At 39.1% G+C, this 18,905-nt stretch overlaps 1 protein-coding gene across 3 annotated transcripts in view; it reads right to left on the bottom strand.

Annotated features, from left to right (window-relative positions):
- Positions 1-490: 490 nt before the first annotated feature.
- SPATA17 (spermatogenesis associated 17) overlaps positions 491-18,905 on the bottom strand; it is a 146,336-nt gene continuing 127,921 nt past the window's right edge. For all 3 annotated transcript variants that reach the window (XM_073338910.1, XM_073338909.1, XM_073338912.1), the window contains one exon: positions 491-658. In XM_073338910.1, coding sequence (XP_073195011.1) covers positions 578-658 — 81 coding nt within the window. In that variant the 3' untranslated portion in view covers positions 491-577. The remainder of the gene's footprint in view (positions 659-18,905) is intronic.

The following is an 18,905-nucleotide window of genomic DNA, read 5'->3' on the forward strand; positions in this document are numbered from 1 at the left end:
CACAGAAAAGTTGAAGGATGTAAAAGTTGAAAAGTTAAAGCAGTAATCTCTGTATAAATGACCCAATCCAGCTCCCCTGGGAGCCATTGATTGTAAAAGATGTGGTTCAGGCCCCAAAGGAGAAAATTTCAACATTTGTAGATTCTTCCATGAGTTAGATTCAAGGTTTACATGTTTCAGAGAAAACAATATTTCTATAGTAGTTAACACCTGTTACATAATTCTAATAAATACAGTTGCAGGATCTTATCCATGATTTTTCCATTAATTACTATATAAATAAATGAAGTATTTTATAAAAGACTTATAAGAGTCCGCCAGTTTTCCTAATTCATTACATTTGCCAGAACTATAAAAAGATTTTTAATATTAAAAACTGCATTTCTAAAAGATCAAGTAGTATAATACTACTTTATTATAGGTGTAGCATACAACATTTTATGGAAAACATTTACAATCCTTAGATGAAAGTTAATCAACATTGTGCTTTGCATTGTCTCAAAGATCTTTATTGCTAGCTTTATAGCTTATCAGAAGTTCTTATACTGGATAGAATAAATACAGTATAGATAGATGTTTACACTATTTGCCCAGTTTTGGAATATGTTTGTCCAAACTTATCAAAGAGATCAATGGATGGTAACACTGTTTCAAAGTCCTAGAAAAAACAGAGAGGAAAAAAGACAGTTAAGTTTGGGTATTTTTGTTTGTTTTTTCACTTTTATTTTTTAGTATACTTAAGAGGTCTGTAGATATTGTACAGTTCCATTGGTCTTTCTTCCGTTTTAATTTTCCTGTTATGCAAGGTAAAATTTAGGACATAAGTTATGCACAATTTTTTTTTTTTTGAGGAAAAAGGCTACTAGCAAACACCCATCCCTTTTATCAGGAAAAAATTGGGAATGGTGGTTCCGAACATTGAAGAAGTCTTCATCTGGCAGAGCAGACGGCATTTGCTATTAAGATGCCTGGCCAAACAAAAACAATTGACTGCCAAAATTAGCTCCTTGGGACGATTTAGGAGCCTTTGAAGTGAACGGCTTTTTGAGCTGGAACTAAGCCCAGGTCTAGCTTCAAACCCAAGTCAAAATGACAAAGAGGAAATTTTCTGTGCTACTTACCCCCTCAGTGTAAGATTACTTTGGGTTGGCAGCTGTACTGTTTATCTTGTTATTTAAAGCTATTTCACTGGATACTCACAACTGAGTATTTAAACAACTGGCTCTGATCGTGGCAACAGCAGTTATGTTTGACCACATCTAGGCAAGACCTCACAGTTTGATAGGGTAAATAAATTCACTGATGACTGTGCAGTTAGACCAATTAAAGTTGTATATAAAATACAGTGAATAAATAAACCCATCATGTTTGCAACAGAGGAAGAAATGTGAACATAATTTTAGCAAAAAAGCCTAGTAATTTATTTACTTAAATATATAGAGCTTAATTATGACTCTGCTCTGCTGGTGCACTAAAAGGCAAGAAGGCATAGGAAACCCTGCCCCAGAGTATCCTGGCATGCTCTCGCTCTGGGTATGTGTGCTTATTGCCTCTTATAGGGTGTTTCTATACTACCTCATCATATCTCTTCCTTTCCTATTCTTTACTGTTACTGAGAGCAGCTTAGGGACTACTCTAAGTTCCCCTGACAGGGGATCATTGGAGAATAGTACATGTCTGGCCAAATCCCCTTCTGTCCCCACCCAACACCTGCTGGGAGGGTGGGTAGCATACAGCTGACTTTATCTGATGTGGGGATTTTTCTGTTAGAGAACCCCTGTATCCTCCCATGCCATTGAAGCAGCACAAAGAGGAAGGAGCTGCACTTAGCTACGATTGCAAAATAATTCATGAAAACTCAGAGAAGGTGAAGAGAATGGATCTTATTTTTAAACTATAAATTACATTCAAGCTATTCTGTAAAGTCCCAATTTAAAGATACATTTTTATTCTAACATGGGGGCAAATGTCTTTTACACATTCACAAACTGTGCTCATGAAAAGATATTTCTCTTTACATCAGTTATTAGCCAACAGGTATATGCTATAAGTATTGCACGCCATATTAATATATATTACACATTGTGTTATATATAAATGTTAGCACAGACTTTTTATATTTGAATGGTATTCTGCTTACTCTTGTTCACTCCTGGTAAGTATCCCATAACACACTGCAAAGCTGAAGTCAGCTTTGGTGCTAGCAAATACAAAATCAAGATACATACGTTCGATGTCCTAGAACAGATACTTCCACAGGAACTGTTTTGGAATATTGTATCCAAACAGAGACAAAGTATGTAACAAAACAATAAATTAAGGAATTGTTACAAACTGGTGGGTTGGATTTTAGTGACATATAGAGAGTTTTGTACCTTGTAAAACTATACTATAAATTTGGGTGACCAAATAGCAAGTGTGAAAAATCGGGATGTGGGTGGCAGTGGGGGGGTAATAGGAGCCTATATAAGAAAAAGACCCAAAAATCAGGACTGTCCCTATAAAATCGGGACATCTGGTCACCCTACTATAAATATAGCTTGTTTAAATGCATATTTCCAAAGCATACCTCTACATAAGATGAACATGCTGTGAGATAAGAATTGCTTCCCAAAAGGAGGGCATGCATGTTTCCTTTACGTATGGTACTGTTTTGTCTTTAGATAATAAATTTGTCTGAGTTTGGTTATTTGGTCTCTTGAACATTTTTCAAAATGAACTACAAGTGTATTCAATCCATTGGCTATACAATTAAACAACACAGTCAAAAGGCTCTCAGCACAAAAACTCAATAGCAATATGTAAGGAGAGCCATTTTCCAGATGGCATACCCGTGATTAATTTTTCCAGCTGCATTTGCCATTTTCTATGAATTTCCTATAACAGGTATAATAGAAGATAATGAAATAGAGGACCAGATCCTCCAGTCCAGTGTGGCCACTTTGCAACATACTGTTGGTGGATTCTGCATATGGAGTCGTGTGTCTATCCCTGAGATGATCACCCCAGTTCAAGTATCAGAGGGGTAGCCGTGTTAGTCTGGATCTGTAAAAGTGGCAAAGAGTCCTGTGGCCCCTTATAGACTGAGGGTATGTCTACACTACGAAATTAGGTCGAATTTATAGAAGTCGTTTTTTTAGAAATCGTTTTTTATAGTCGATTGTGTGTGTCCCCACACAAAATGCTCTAAATGCATTAAGTGCATTAACTCGGCGGAGTGCTTCCACAGTACCGAGGCTAGCGACGACTTCCGGAGTGTTGCACTGTGGGTAGCTATCCCACAGTTCCCGCAGTCTCTGCTGCCCATTGGAATTCTGGGTTGAGATCCCAATGCCTGATGGGGCAAAAAACATTGTTGCGGGTGGTTCTGGGTACAAGTCGTCAGGCCCTCCCTCCCTCTGTTTTGACACCGTGAGCTCAGGATTAAACAAAGACTGTGACTGGCTAGCCAACTACAAAAGCAGTTTCTCCTCCCTTGGTGTTCACACCTCAGCTGCTAGAAGAGGGCTTCATCTAACCTCGTTATCCCTAGCCTGATTCTTGCTTGCATATTTATACCTGCCTCTGGAAATTTCCACTACATGCATCCGACGAAGTGGGTATTCACCCATGAAAGTTTATGCTCCAAAACGTCTGTTAGTTTATAAGGTGCCACAGGACTATTTGCCGCACCCCAGTTCAAGTGGATCCTTAAGTGACACAAATATAGTGTACAGAATCCTACACCACCTCCTCTTCCAGCTGCCTATATAGAGGGCATGGATGAAGAAAAAGAGGTATGATCCACACTATCTTTTAACTTGCCAATCCTTTCCTGTTTCAGCTATTTATGGCTGTTTTGCAGTTGGTATACATTAGTGCACCACTAGTCTGCGCTAACCTACAGCTGGGAGAGGCCCTACACTGAACAGTCCCAGGACTGGGGTAGTAAGGTACAAAGGTAAGCCTCATGCACCTTTTGCACAATACCCTTCTTATCTTGTGCTGTGTGTGCCTTGGCTGTAGCCAAGGGGATCTGACCTGTGTTCTCTACAGATTGGCCAGGAAGCAGGATGAGATCAGCTCAAACCTGTTTTTAAAATCCCCAAACCAAATCAAGAAATCACTTCTCATTTTCAAACATGTTGAACTCTGAATTCTTTTACTAGAGGAAACTGTAAGCTGCTGTAGTCAGAATGCTAGAGTTTAACAAGACCTGGGGACCTTTTAAATGCATTGACTACTTGTTTGTCACGTCTGCTCCTCACCCTTGGACAAAGAATTCAAAAAAGGGGCAGTGTATAGTCAGCAAGCAAAGAACTGTCTCAGTGAGCAGACTCCTGTGATCACAATATGGACTTTGTAAAAAAATAAAATAAAAATAAAAAAATCTACAATTAATGCTCAAGTAGTTTACATTGGGGATGTTGTTGATAAAAATCAATTCCAAAGAAATTTTACATCTGACTGAGGGCAATTGGTACTTTATAAAATGGCTTCAAAATTAAAATTCAAGATTTAAACTTTTAAAACTGATGCTCCATTTTGCACACACAACTGACTGCACACAAGTAATAGAATTTACAAGCAATCACTCCCCCTTTTTGAACAGAAATCATCTTTGCACTTGTAAATTTTATCACTTGTGTGCGCAAACTATATGGACATTTGCAAAGCTATTTGTGAACAAATGGGTACCCATTGGAAGGCTGTTTGAAAATGGCCCCTCGTGTTTCCAGCGAAAATTTTTTATTAATAGTTTCTTTCAACAATAACATGGAGAAAAGATTACAGTGCATAAATTGCACATAACCAAAAAATGCATTTCTGAGGTCTTATCGAGCAACGTGTGGTAGAGGTTGGAAGTATAGTTAGGCATCAGCTTGAAGAAGGACAGCCTATTACTTCAATCCAAAACAAAAGTAGGCGGAAAGCAGCATCTTCTTACCTCCCAAATTTTTAGATGCTAAGGCCAGAGGGGACCATTATGTTCATCTACTCTGACCTCCTGCATAACACAGACCTTAGAATTTCCCTCCATAATTCTGCATTAAGCCCGTAATTAACTATGAAGCTGATGGGCAGTTGCTGAACTTGGAACATTATGGTTCATGGTGTGAACTTTGAATGTCCTTTGTCTCTGGTGATAAAGTTCCATTTTTAAAGAGGTACCTAAATATAGATTGCCATGACAGACTGAAACAGCTCCACATACTTCTGCTCCAAAGGTTAATTGTGTAACCTCTGCAATGAACAACATTCTCCCTAGACTCATGATCCACAGACCAAGGTTTCTTCTGAACCAACCTGGGCAACCTACAAGACAGCCCAATACATTACCACCACTGCACAATGTCATTTGTGACAATATGCTCTGAGAAAAGGTAAACAAATCTATGTGGGTCTCAGAAAAAAAATCTGACATCAAAGTAAGTGCTGTGATGACATGTTCTATCCAATGCAAGACATACAGTCATATATGTTACAAAAAATGGCAACCAGAAGTAATAATATACATGGTCATGAAAAAAATGTAATGTTATGCTACATAGGGACACAGTTACCCAAATCGTCATTCTGTCCTTGGATTAGTGAGTACTGCTAGCAGGGATATTCAATTCATCTCTGCTTAACTTCCTTTTTGAGTCAATATCCTGGGACATATCATGTCATTTATTTTTAAAGAAGGATTCAATGAGGGATACTGTTTAAAATAATAATTGATACAGTATGATCCTTTCTGTGTAACTCTAGGTGTCCATGTGTAAGTATATCCTTGATGTTAGTGCCTGTGATAGTAAAATTAGAGCTTTAAACTGAGCTGTCCTCATAAACCCCATGACCTTTTAATAGCCACAGAGATTTCTAACAAAGAAAGCAGATCAGAAGTGGGAATCTGTTATAAAAGTAAAATGTTGATCTAGCCAAGTTCTTGCTTTGTAAATTTATCAGTACTGGTTAACAACATTTCCAACTAGTACAAGGGCTTCTGACATGACAAAATGAGTATAACAACCCATTCTGTCAATACAACACAAATGTCATTTCAAGTGCTCAAAACCCACTAAGCTACCCTAAAAAAGATTGATTTATCTGCTCCAATGTTTCTTTGGGGCAAACTTTTCTCACAACTGAAACCAATTAGTGGGCCTGGCACTTGTAGTGCAGAATGTAGGTCAGTGTCAAGTAATAAAAAAAGTATTGACTTTTCTCTGTCTGTAAGCAGCATGAAAGGGGTGCCATGGCCTTGTCGTATATGAAAAGAGCTCCATTAATTTCACTTATTTCAACCAGGGCTGTCAAATACTAATGCTTCTATTGCACTTTTCACACAAAGTACATTGACACCAATCCTGGCCCCAGCGATACAACTTTACAATATTTCAGCTAGTGAAAGGGGTCTGGACTATAATTTTTAATTCCCACCAGTACATTTAGACACCTTAAGCAGCATTGCTCATGAGAGCTACTGAGAGATATGAGCTGGGACATTAATAATGGTTACCCACTTCTCCTGGGTAGCAGGAACTATTTCTTGCGTATAGCCTCTCCAGTTAATTAGCCAGGAAGTACAGGATGCAAATGCCTGACATAATAGTGTTTTTTCTGGCTGGTGGGCACAGACTGCCAGTAGTATTTTCTGATGTGGGCTAATGTCCACAAACCAGATATAGGTCTCCTGTGACTTAAGGCTACAAAGTTGAAAAGCTAATGTGTTAACCAATTGGGTCACTGAGCCCCTTAAAATAGGCTATACTAACAAAGGTATGCATTAGACACTGGCCTTTGTTGTGTCTGTGGAGGGGTATTGACTCTCAGGGAGGCACAGTTCCTATTGGAAGCTCCCTGCAGTGGGAGAACAGCACTGAAATACTTAACAGTGTAGTGTGTGCTCTCCTTGTTAGCTGGCTGATGCAGTGGAGAGGGGAAAAAGGCCACGGACATACCCCCACCCCTTTGGAATGGCTAATGCTCTTAATAATTCTTACCTTTCTATAGTCAATTCACTCAGGTGAGTGCAAGGAATGAAATCACAACTAGCTTCTGCGCGGGAGTTCAAGTAAGGAAAGGACCCTTCACCTTTCCCATATCGTGTACCAGCAGAGCAGCCAGTCAAAATCCAGCCCATAATGTTGTGATATTGTTTCCCTCTATTCTTTGCAATGTCCATCCTGAACTGGCTGCTTTTCTGCACTTGGACTTAATGGAACTTCTTGACAAGCTCCAAATGTGATGTCTCGTTAAATCCCTAATTGCCACTTGCAAATGCAAACAACACTGACGATAATAAACTCTCTGATTCAAAAAGATTGAGTAATGTAGAGGGCAATTTTCAACTTACTTTATTGATTTTATAAGTGAAAATCTTACCCTTTGAATCAACTTGTCATTAGATCTTAAAATAAAAAGCAATATTGCTTAGCCATTACAAAAGCCAATTTTATATTCTTCTGTATGACATTTCCATCAGACAACTTTTTGCTGCTTGTCGGTTTGCTCTTTTATTGACAGGAAGCATATGATATTATGTGCACAAAAATCAAGAAATTATTCTCACAGTAGGAAGTCTAGCAACACTATTTTCATAGCTTTCAAACAGAGAAAGAAAACAATAATTGCTGTTTACTTTATGCAACAAATATTTCATTCTAATTATACTTACATTTTACTAAGCCTTAAAACTGTCACTGGTTTACACACATTTCCTCTTGGGAGTTATAAATGAAAGAACCAAATTCAAGCAGGGCTTGCTAAAATTATGAAAGATTTCTAATTACTGCTGATAAATTTGAAAAAGGACTAATCTGATAATCACATAGGTCTAGATCCTTACTGTATGATCTGCCTAGTGTGAGGAGGCAGAGCATCTGGAACAGCTCGGCAGGGGAGACTGTGACTGTCTCATGATCTCCCTGCTGCTCTTGGGAGGAAGTACCCTGCCAGATCTGTACCTGCCCACGGTTCTTCCCCCTAGCACAGCTGTGCTGGCTGGTGTGTTGAAGATGGAGCCTTGGCTTTGCCCAGTCCCCACCCTATCCTGTCCAATGTACCTGCACAGGATGGGAGGGGAGTCATAGCCGCTCTGTGGAGCCTACTTCCCTCCCCACACTGCTAGCCATGGTACAGGTAGTCCACGTCAGGGAGTAAAAGGACATCCCCTTACTCTCGTGCACAGCTGCAAGGGCCAGGCAATGGCTTGCTAGAAGAGAATGACGTTTTAGGTAACGTGACTGCTTAAGTCACCGTTTAATATTTCCAATTCTTTGGTAATGAACAAATGCGTCTCATAAAAACTGGGTTTTTACAGTAATTGTACACAGTGAGCATTTTAAGTGGGCCAATTCTGTATGTTCTTACTCAGTTTTTACTACGCCTTCCTCAGACAAACCAGATGCCAGCTTCAATGGGGGTTTTGCCTAAAAAAGAACTGAGTGGAAACCGGGTAAGGACATCAAGGCTTGGATCAATGGGATTATTTCCCCCTAAATGTTGCCTCTCTAAATTTAGCCTGGGATATGACAACAGTAGAGTACTTTTCTTTTTGGCTTGTGCAATCTCAGCAGTAATAATGATCTCTGGTCCAAATTTGGCCCTCAGTACACTTGCAACCCCACTGCATTCATTGGAGTTGCCCAAGTAAGTGTAAGATCAGACTTCAGTCCTATAATTTGAACTGGGTTAAAAAGTCTATTACTGTTGTGGAAACCAGGTTAGAATCCAGCTCTTTCTCCCGTACATCTATTGGCTCTGCAATGCTGTAAAAAGAAACAAAACCTTATTTTTTATGAATTCTGTGCAACTGTAACTTTGAATACACACAGGAAACAGATCTATGGAAGAGGGAATTGGCACTTCTACGTTGTCACTTTTCAGGGTGGGACTGCGCCTGTTGGCAAATTCAGATCCCAGACTCAGTTTTAAAAAGTGTAATATTCTTCACAGACTCGTCTAAGTAAACAGTACAGTGTATGCTGTATTATGCTTTCCTACACATTGTTAAAATAATCTGTGGAAACTGCACTATCCAAAGTTTTGTTCTGCCTGTGTCTGAACAGGCCCTATATCTATATTTGAACCAAAATTGCCAAAGATGATATTCTATTTTCTGAACTAATGTGGTCTTTTTTACAAGTAAATTAAATTAAGAAAGCAATGTGAATTTCTTCACAAGCTATTTCATACTTGGATACCCTTGAACTTTATTGAATCTGGGCTAAAAAACAAATGTACAGGTGAAATAGTTTGATTGGTATTCAGAGTACCGGAGTTACTTATTTGCTGTTGTCATTCAAATCTTGATTTATTGCAGGCCACTTTCAAAAAGCATTTTTTAAAAGGGGATTAGACATTTAGTAGCTTCATCTTAATTTATCTAAGGTGTATAAATGACATTTGTCAAAAATGAAAACACACTGATGAGTAATAAATAAGGATATTCTATGAGGATATTAAATCCAAGTGAGCTGTAACTATGCCTAACATTACAATCCTGTGTACATATGAAAACACTGTCTTTAAAAACTTTTGATGAAAAATGAGGGGGTGGGAATGTAAACACAGACCTTGCATCCTTATACAAATTCTTTGGCCTGATGATGACTAACTTTCCAACTGCTGGCAATAGGATATGTGCTAGAAAATAATGCATTTAGGCAAGAGTATCTTGATTTATGACATGTATATGCTGCTCTTTCATTGTCTAATATGTTCAACTCTAGCATTATCTTTCCAGAGCCAATTGTGGTCTGCCAAGACCTGACCAGCGCCATGTTTAACCTGTTGGACTAAAGCCAAAAAACACTTTTAACCTGCTCTGATCAAGTTGCATCTATCTTAAATTGACAGATATTAGAATGAAATAATCTGAGGCGATATCTGATGCTTAAAAGTGATTCCAGTTTGGCATATTTTACATTGTTCTGGATCAGGTTTCTGGAAGTGAGCTGTGATGTTGTTGTTCTTTTTGAGGTAAATCAGAGTTAGTTTTGAATCCAACAGGTTGTAAGTAACTGGCTTAATTCTAGTAGGTTGGAGGTGGTTCTAAATTGTTTGTTCTTAATTGGTTTTTACATGTGAGAGGGCGTTTTGAATTAATTCTAGTAGGCTGACTGTTTTGAGCAACTCAGATGGTTAAAAGAAAAGGAGTACTTGTGGCACCTTAGAGACTAACCAATTTAAGGTGCCACAAGTACTCCTTTTCTTTTTGCGAATACAGACTAACACGGCTGTTCCTCTGAAACCTGTCAGATGGTTAAGGATAGTTCAGGCTTGGCTTCCTAACATTAGAAATAGCGGTGGTTTGATGCAGTGTGGTTTTGACTTGGTTCAGCTTAGATGAGTGTAAGGGCATGTCTACACAAACACTGAGTGCAGGACAAGGGGAGTGTAAATCTACAGCACGCCAGTGTGTCATGCCCTAACTGTCCACATGGACCCTGCTGTTGTGCACTCAAAGTTTCCTAGTGTGGTTTGACCAGCAGTACACAATGTGCACTAGAGAACTTTTAGTGTGCAACAGCACGGTCTACATGGATGGTTAGTCTGTAGATTAACAACTCAGTTTGTCATGCATTGTTTGTCTAGAAAAGCTCTAAGTAAAGAAAAAACAGTTACAGATATTTCTAGTTTTGTGTGATTGATTAGACTTCAAAATGAATTGGAAAAAACACAAAATATTCCTAAATCAGTAACAAAGTAAAGATTTTATATTTATTTAGCAGAATTTGCATGTGTGAATGCTCATGTGCAAATACCTGAACAAAGCAATGCACAGTACAATATTTCTGAAAGCACTGAAAAAGTTACTGAACAGGAGGGATGGGGCGTCAGAAGATGCACTCTAAGTCCTTTTCCAGCCTTAGTAACAACTTTATTCAGAATAGTTACAATGTTTGCAATTATCTTGCAATAAAGTGAACCACTTACATTATTTTAAGTCTTCTGCCTGTTTTAGTATTATCTTTCATCATCTTATTTTTCACAGCTCATGAGTTTAAGCATGCATTAGAACATTCTGAGCCACACAATATTACCTGGTGCATCTTTTCTTTTTAAAATCTCAGCCAATACACCTTCTGTCACAATTTAGAGAGGTGTTATGAGCTTCGCATGTTGTTAAGGGTAAATATCCTTCACTGGATGTCTCAATACAACCACTAAGTGGTCAAGGGTATATCTTAACTTTTCTGTTATATCAAAGAGAGAGTACTGGATCAGTGTTCTTGTGTTTTAGGACAGTCCCACCATAAAGGCAGGGAGTTGCATTACATTTCACCCTCTACAGCATGCATCTGATATGTCTGAAAATCTTTTTCAGCTGAGAGGCTATCATGAACTAACTGAAACAAGATCTTATAATGGTAACCCCACAGATGGGAGAGGAAGCAGCCATCACTAGATCAGCGACCACTGCTCAAATAAAAATTTCCTTTTTGAGAGATTTTCTCCGTCTTTCCATATAATTACATTTATCTTCCATTTCTAGTTTGATGGTTTTTCTAAACACAAAAAAATGGGTAATACCCTTTGAGCCTGAATTTGTTGTTAGTGTCTGCAAGGAGTTTCTGGAAATCTGCCAGAGATTATGGATTAAGAGTATGGATTAAGGGCAAAGTGCTTAACTGTAGATAGTTAAAGGCTGGAATACTGAGCAAAGTAAATGTTTTTCCGTAATTCCTCAAGGTCCAGTTTTATCTCATCTCTAAGTGACCAATCCATTCTCTGCAATCCTATCTCTTCTCCCTTCCCCACTTGTGCATATGCAAAAAAAAAAAAAAAAAAAAGGAATTAGTGTCTCCTGGAAGGAGATTTGAAGTAGACCTAATTGGTTTCAAAGTGGAGGAGAAAGGCTGGCCATAACTCTGGTTTTATCCCAGATTTTAAAGGTAGTAGTTTCACCACAAGATAAGACCTTTTCTGAGGCAATTTTTGCTGCCTGGGAAGGAAAATTAATGTTTTTACAATCCTTTAGTTCTCCTTTGTTACAATATTTGTGTTTTATCCCCACTTTATTACAGAACTAGTGTTATTAATTGGGTCTGTTTAGTTCTCCTTTGTTACAATACTTGTGTTTTATCCCCACTTTATTACAGAACAAGTGTTATTAATTGGGTCTGAACAGCAGTATCCTCTAAGATATTAGGTGGTGTACTATGGGGTAAGTCTCTCTCTCTCTCTCTTTTAATCTCATCTAAATACATTAGGATATGGAAGATTGCATTTCTCCTAGTAGTTTTGAAAAGGATCTCTATGGGGAAGATTAGAAACACAAACATAATTTATGGAAGCAGTGCCAATTTGACCACTTTGATTTTTCCCATGCACCATGTTATTACTTTTTGCTGACTCAGCAGACCTCTTTAGTGTTTTTTGTTGTATTTTCAGCAAGAGAATATAGTTTGACTCATAGAGTTAATCCAACTGTGGGTTAAACGGACACCTAAATATTTTATGCAACATTGTTTAGCACACCAAAATCTTGTAAATGAAGATAATCTGCATAACATGAGGGGAGTCTTAGGTCATCAGGGTTGTTATCCAGGTCTACAGTCATCAACATGCTATTGTCTGACTAAAGTGGGCTTTTATAAATCACTATGCCTGCTTTTAGTCCATATATATTTGGACTAAGTGTTTGCACACATTGATCTATTCAGCTCAGACATAAGAGGATGTCCCTGTTCTGTTATCTCTATGAAAAGGAAGAGTTGGAGCAACCGGTATCAATTCTTTCTTTGGCTCTATCAAAGGGGTTTATATAATAGTCATGTTCAATCTGTGACCAAATCTGATCTTCCTGGCCCACTTTCCCAACGACCCTTCTCATGAAGTGGCAGGTAGCCTGACTTTCACTGCATCTGGGAAAAGAAGAATATTCGGCCCAGCCCTCAGTCAGTGCTTCAGTTCTTCTACCAGTAATTTTCTCTTCTTTATGAGATAATCTATTTCTTGGATCAAGATGGGGGAGTTCTCTCTTCCTCACTGTTCACATAACCTGTTCCTCTTCTTCAAAACTATGGATGCAACTGATTAAATCGCTCAGTGGCCACTGGGTATAGGGGTGGGGGGAAATGAGGGCAGGGACGGGTTGGGGTGGAAGAGATCTATCCATAGCCCCTGAGAAGTTCTTATTTTTCCCCATATATGATTAAAGCATTGCTATTAAATATATTTCCAAAGTGACTACTTTTAGCACTCCATCCTTTTATTTTTTAAATAAAAATAATAGTTGAAATAATCTATTCCATTATATCATATTATTATATTAGTAGTAATAATGCATCGTATGCACTACTACTACTGATGTTATGAAATAATGTAAATATAAAAATACTATAATGTGGAAAATATATAAAATAAAATTTGAATCAAAATTCCAACAAAATTTCAAAATTCCAACATGAAAATTTTCTGAAACTGACATTTTTGGGAATGTCCATTTTGCAAGTAATTTATAAAATATTTGCTTTTGCTCTAATTTGAAATCTCAGAAATTCTAGTGAAACAGATATACTGGGATTCAACCAGCTCTAGTCATGATACAAGTTGTCCACCTTTTAGAATAGTGCACCACAGTAGTCCTGAAAGACTTTTGCTGAATGAAAACGCATCAGACACCCTAAACAAGCTATTTAGTCCTCAGGACCTCTATCCTACGAATATATTTTATAGTGTGTGTGTGTAATGTCTAAATATGATAACAGATTTAAGCATACATTTATATGTGCCCAGTTGATATATACAAATGCCTTCTGGGGCAGTCACAGCAGGTATTTTCACATGCATATGGTCAGATAGGCATCTAACTGGCCATTTGCATGCACAAAGACTGGGTATACTTGAGTATTTGTGTGCATAAGGTACATAAACAAACTCAGCAGGCTGTTATTTATTTGGTATCAGTCTTCCCTTACTCAGAAATCTTTTAGGCCATGTTGACATGGTTCGAGCCATTTCAGGGTATTTACTGTTTTATTTTTATCCTGTCCTCTCTCTCTCTCTCTCTCTATTTATATATGTATGTATGTTTTGGAAGAACCAGCAGTAGGTGGCATTTAGGGGCTAATGAGGCTAAATCTCATCAATAATACCACAACGGCGTGGCTGAAATACTGCGTTGTACAGTACTATCTGTTGCCCCCCGAGGATTTCTGATGGAGGTGTAACACACAGGCTACAGGGAACAGAGGGAAAAGGCACAGAGCAGGGAATGCATACTTCTGTGGGGCTAATTCAGAATATAAGATTCCTTGCTCCCTGCAGCCAGAGTTCTTCTCTGGAGCCTCTGATCCTGCTGCTTCAGACTCAGCAACAAGTGCTGGGGACGGTTCTGATATGGTTTACATGGTTTCTGATTCTGGTGATGGGTGTTGAGTAGAGAAGACGAGGGTCTGAGCACCGATTTTTCTGTATCAGGAGGGGTATGTTGGGTAGTTAAGAATTCAGAGATAAAGAGGTGGTTCTGAACTATGGAGAGATTAAGCAGGAAGAGGAGGTATTAGGAGATAGGGATTTTGTGTGCATGCATGTGTTTATGAGCAGGTGGGAATTTTGGGGAGCTAAGGAGATTTGAAGAGGTTGTGAGCTTGAAGGAGGATGGGCTGGGCAGGCAGGATTCAGTGCAGAGGGGAATGGAGTCATCTGGTGAAGGAAGGGTTGAGTGAATTGGGGTTATATGTATCAGAGGGGAAACAGTTGAGGGAAATGGTAGGGTAAGAGCTAGATTTGAAAGGGAGAGGTAGGGACTGGGAGAGAACATGAAGGTATAAGTGCAGGTTTTTCTCCTAACTGCCCTGTACTATTAAGCATCCCAGATTTTCATTCTGAATGGCGGAGGCTCTGGCACTGGAAGAGGTAAGGGGGTGTCCCTCTCCTTTACTTCCGTACAAACTTTCCTTATCCCCTACCAAAAGACATCCCTGTGACATCCTTGAATGATGTTCCAGTTTTCCCTCTTTGAAAATATGATCAACCTGTGGAAGAGAATAGAAGGCATGAATACAAAAGTGGCCCTTGCTAGCTGCAGGCCCACCAGTGATTTTGGATACCGCCTGCTACTGGGAACAATTCCTGGTCCCCTCCCAGATTCCTCATGTAATCTGCCCTAGTCAGTAAAACAGGGACCACTTCTTCTAGGCCAAAAACCTGTTACTCCTCTTCCTTTCTTTCACTTTCATACTATAAACTATATTTCCTGTCCTATTTCCTTTTGCTTATCATTAGTGATTATTTATTTATTCAGTCCCACGTGTAAATCCAGCAGCTTTTTCTTGTATGTCAAATATCAGTGTTCAACCATGTCTAAAGAAAAATGTCAAAGAATAACAGATCACCATCACAGGTCATTTACCCATTTGGCAAAAATTCATTTTGGCAATTGATATGAATCTAATTCTATCAAATTGCAACTGATTATATATTGGTTGATAGGCCCAATTTTAGAGACAGTAAGGAAAGGTTACTCACCTGGTGCTGTAACTGGAGTTATTTGAGATTTCCGTCCCTGTGGACACTCCACTTCAGAATGCACCCTGAACCTTTGATTGGAGATTTTTGGTAGCAGTACCTGTTTGGCCCATGCATGTGTCCCACACATCCTTATCCTCCACACTAAGGCTAAGTGGGGCTGCACAGGTGAACTGCCCTTAGATCCTTCTCCACCGCAAAGACACAGGGGAGACTCCAAAGCACAGGGGACAAAGGTGGGGTAGTGGAGCACCAACAGGGGGACATACCTTGAAGACCTCCAGTTACTGCACCAGGTGAGTAACCTCTCCTCCTTCTTTGAGAAGTCTCTCTTTGGAGCTCCACTTCAGGTGACTCCCAAACAGTACCCCCATTAAAAAGGTGGGAGGTTCGGAGGAGAGTCCAATACAGAAGAAAGAACTGCATTGGCTAGAGCTGCATGTGATCTTGCTGCAGGTAAAAAGACAAAATGATTAGAAAAAGTAGGATCAGATGACCAAGTTGCCACTCTATAGATGTCTGCAACTGGTACATTGTTAAGTAAGAGTAGACATAGACAGTGCTCTCATGGAATGTGCTATCATTCTCGAAGGGGATTCAATATGAGTTCTGTTATAATTTATTTTAATAAACTGGAGATCCATTTTGATAATCTCTGTTTCGAAATTACCAAACCCTTGTTTCTAAGCAGGAAGAATTCGAAATGTTAGTAAATAAACACAACTATGACATAATTGGCATAACAGAGACCTGGTGGGATAATACACATGACTGGAATATTGGTATAGAAGGGTTCAGCTTGCTCAGGAAGGACCGACTGGGAAAAAAGGGAGGAAGTGTTGCCTTATATATTAAAAATGTATACGCTTGAACTGCGGTTGAGATGGAAATAGGAGAGAGACTTGTTGAAAATCTCTGGGTAACGATAAAAAGGGTAAAAAAACAATGGTGATGCCGTGGTAGGGGTCTACCACAGACCACCTAACCAGGAAGAAGAGGTGGATGAGGCTTTTTTTAAACAGCTAACAAAATCATCCAATGCACAGGACTTGGTAGTGATGGGGGACTTCAACTACCGAGACCTCTGTTGGGAAAATAACACAGCAGAGCACAGAGCACAGATTATCCAATAACTTCTTGGAATGTATTGGAGACAATTTTTTATTTCAGAAGGTGGAGAACCCTACTCGGGGAGAGGCTGTTCTAGATTTGATTTTGACAAATAGGGAGGAACTGGTTGAGAATTTGGAAGTGGAAGGCAGCTTGGGTGAAAGTGATCATGAAATGATAGAGCTCATGATTCTAAGGAATGGTAGGAGAGGGCACAGCAAAATAAAGAAAATGGATTTCAAGAAGGCAGACTTTAGCAAACTCGGGGAGTTGGTAGGTAAGCTCTCATGGGAAGCAAGTCTAAGGGGAAAAACAATAGAAGACAGTTGGCAGTTTTTCAGAGAGACATTATTAAGAGCAGAAGAGGAAACTATCCCACTGTGTAGGAAAGATAGGAAGTATGGCGAGAGACCACCTTGGCTTAACCAGGAGATCTTCAATGATCTAAAAAATCAAAAAAGAGTCCTACAAAAAGAGGAAACTAAGTCAAATTACAAAGGATGAATATAAACAAATAACACAAGTATGTAGGGACAAAATTAGAAAGGCTAAGGCACAAAATGAGATCAAACTACCGAGAGACATAAAGGGTAACAAGGAAACATTCTACAAATACATTAGAAGCAGAAGGAAGACCAAGGACAGGATAGGTTCATTACTCCATGAGCAGGGGTGGAAATAATAACAAAATGTGGAAATGGCAGAGGTGCTTAATGACTTCTTTGTTTTGGTTTTCACCAAGAAGGTTGGTGGTGATTTGGACACCTAACGTAGCGAATGCCAGTGAAAATGAGGTAGGATCAGAAGAGGCTAAAATAGGGAAAGAACAAGTTAAAAATTACTTGGACAAATTAGATGTCTTCAAGTCACCAGGGCCTGATGAAATGCATCCTAGAATACTCAAGGAGCTGACTGAGGAGGTATCTGAGCCATTAGCGATTATCTTTTGAGAAGTCGTGGAAGACAGGAGAGATTCCAGAAGACTGGAAAAGGGCAAATATAGTGCTCATCTATAAAAAGGAAAATAAGGACAACCCAGGGAATTACAGACCAAACAGCTTAACTTCTGTACCCAGAAAGATAATGGAGCAAATAATTAAGCAATCAATTTGCAAACATCTAGAAGATAATAAGGTGGTAAGTAACAGCCAGCATGGATTTGTCAAAAACAAATCATTTCAAACCAACCTGATAGCTTTCTTTGACAGGGTAACAAGCCTCATGGATAGGGGGGAAGTGGTAGACGTGGTACATCTTGATTTTAGTAAAGCTTTTTACACTGTCCCGCAAGACTTTTTCATAAATAAACTAGGTAAATGCAACCTAGATGGAGCTGCTATAAGGTGGGTGCAAAACTGGTTGGAAAACCGTTTCCAGAGAGTAGTTATCAGTAGTTCAGAGTCATGCTGGAAGGGCACAATGAGTGGGATCCCGCAGGGATCAGTTCTGGGTCTGGTTCTGTTCAATATCTTCATCAATGATTTAGATAATGGCATACAGAGTACACTTATAAAGTTTTTGGATGATACCAAGCTGAGAGGGGTTGCAGGTGCTTTGGAATATAGGATTAAAATTCAAAATGATCTGGACAAACTGGAGAAATGGTCTGAAGTAAATAGGATGAAATTAAATAAGAACAAACGCAAAGTACTCCATTTTGAAAGGAACAATCAGTTGCACACATACAAAATGGGAATTGTCTGCCTAGGAAGGAGTACTGTGGAAAAGGATCTGGGGGGTCACAGTGGACCACAAGCTAAATATGAGTCAACAGTGTAACATTGTTAAAAAAAAGCGAACATCATTCTGGGATGTATTAGCAGGAGTGTTGTAAGCAAGACACAAGAAGTAATTCTTCAGCTCTACTCCACTCTGATTAGGCCTGAACTGGAGCATTGTGTCCAGTTCTGGGCGACACCTTTCAGGAAGGATGTGGACAAATTGGAGAGAGTTCAGAGAAGAGCAGCAAAAATGATTAAAGGTCTAGAAAACATGACCTATGAGGGAAGATTGAAAAACTTGAGTTTGTTTAGTCTGGAAAAGAGAAGACTGAGAGGGGACATGATAACAGTTTTCAAGTATGTAAAAGGTTGTTACAAGGAGGAGGAAAAAAATGTTTTTCTTAACCTCTGAGGATTGGACAAGAAGCAATGGACTTAAATTTCAGCAAGGGAGGTTTAGGTTGGACATTAGGAAAAAATTCCTAACTGTCAGGGTGGTTAAGCATTGGAATAAATTACCTAGGGAGATCGTGGAATCTCCATCATTGGAGATTTTTAAGAACAGGTTAGACAAACACCTGTCAGGAATGGTCTAGATAATTAGTCCTGCCACGAATACAGGGGACTGGA

The sequence above is a fragment of the Lepidochelys kempii genome, chromosome 3 (genome assembly GCF_965140265.1).
Source record: "Lepidochelys kempii isolate rLepKem1 chromosome 3, rLepKem1.hap2, whole genome shotgun sequence".
In the NCBI taxonomy this organism is placed as follows: Eukaryota; Metazoa; Chordata; order Testudines; family Cheloniidae; genus Lepidochelys; species Lepidochelys kempii.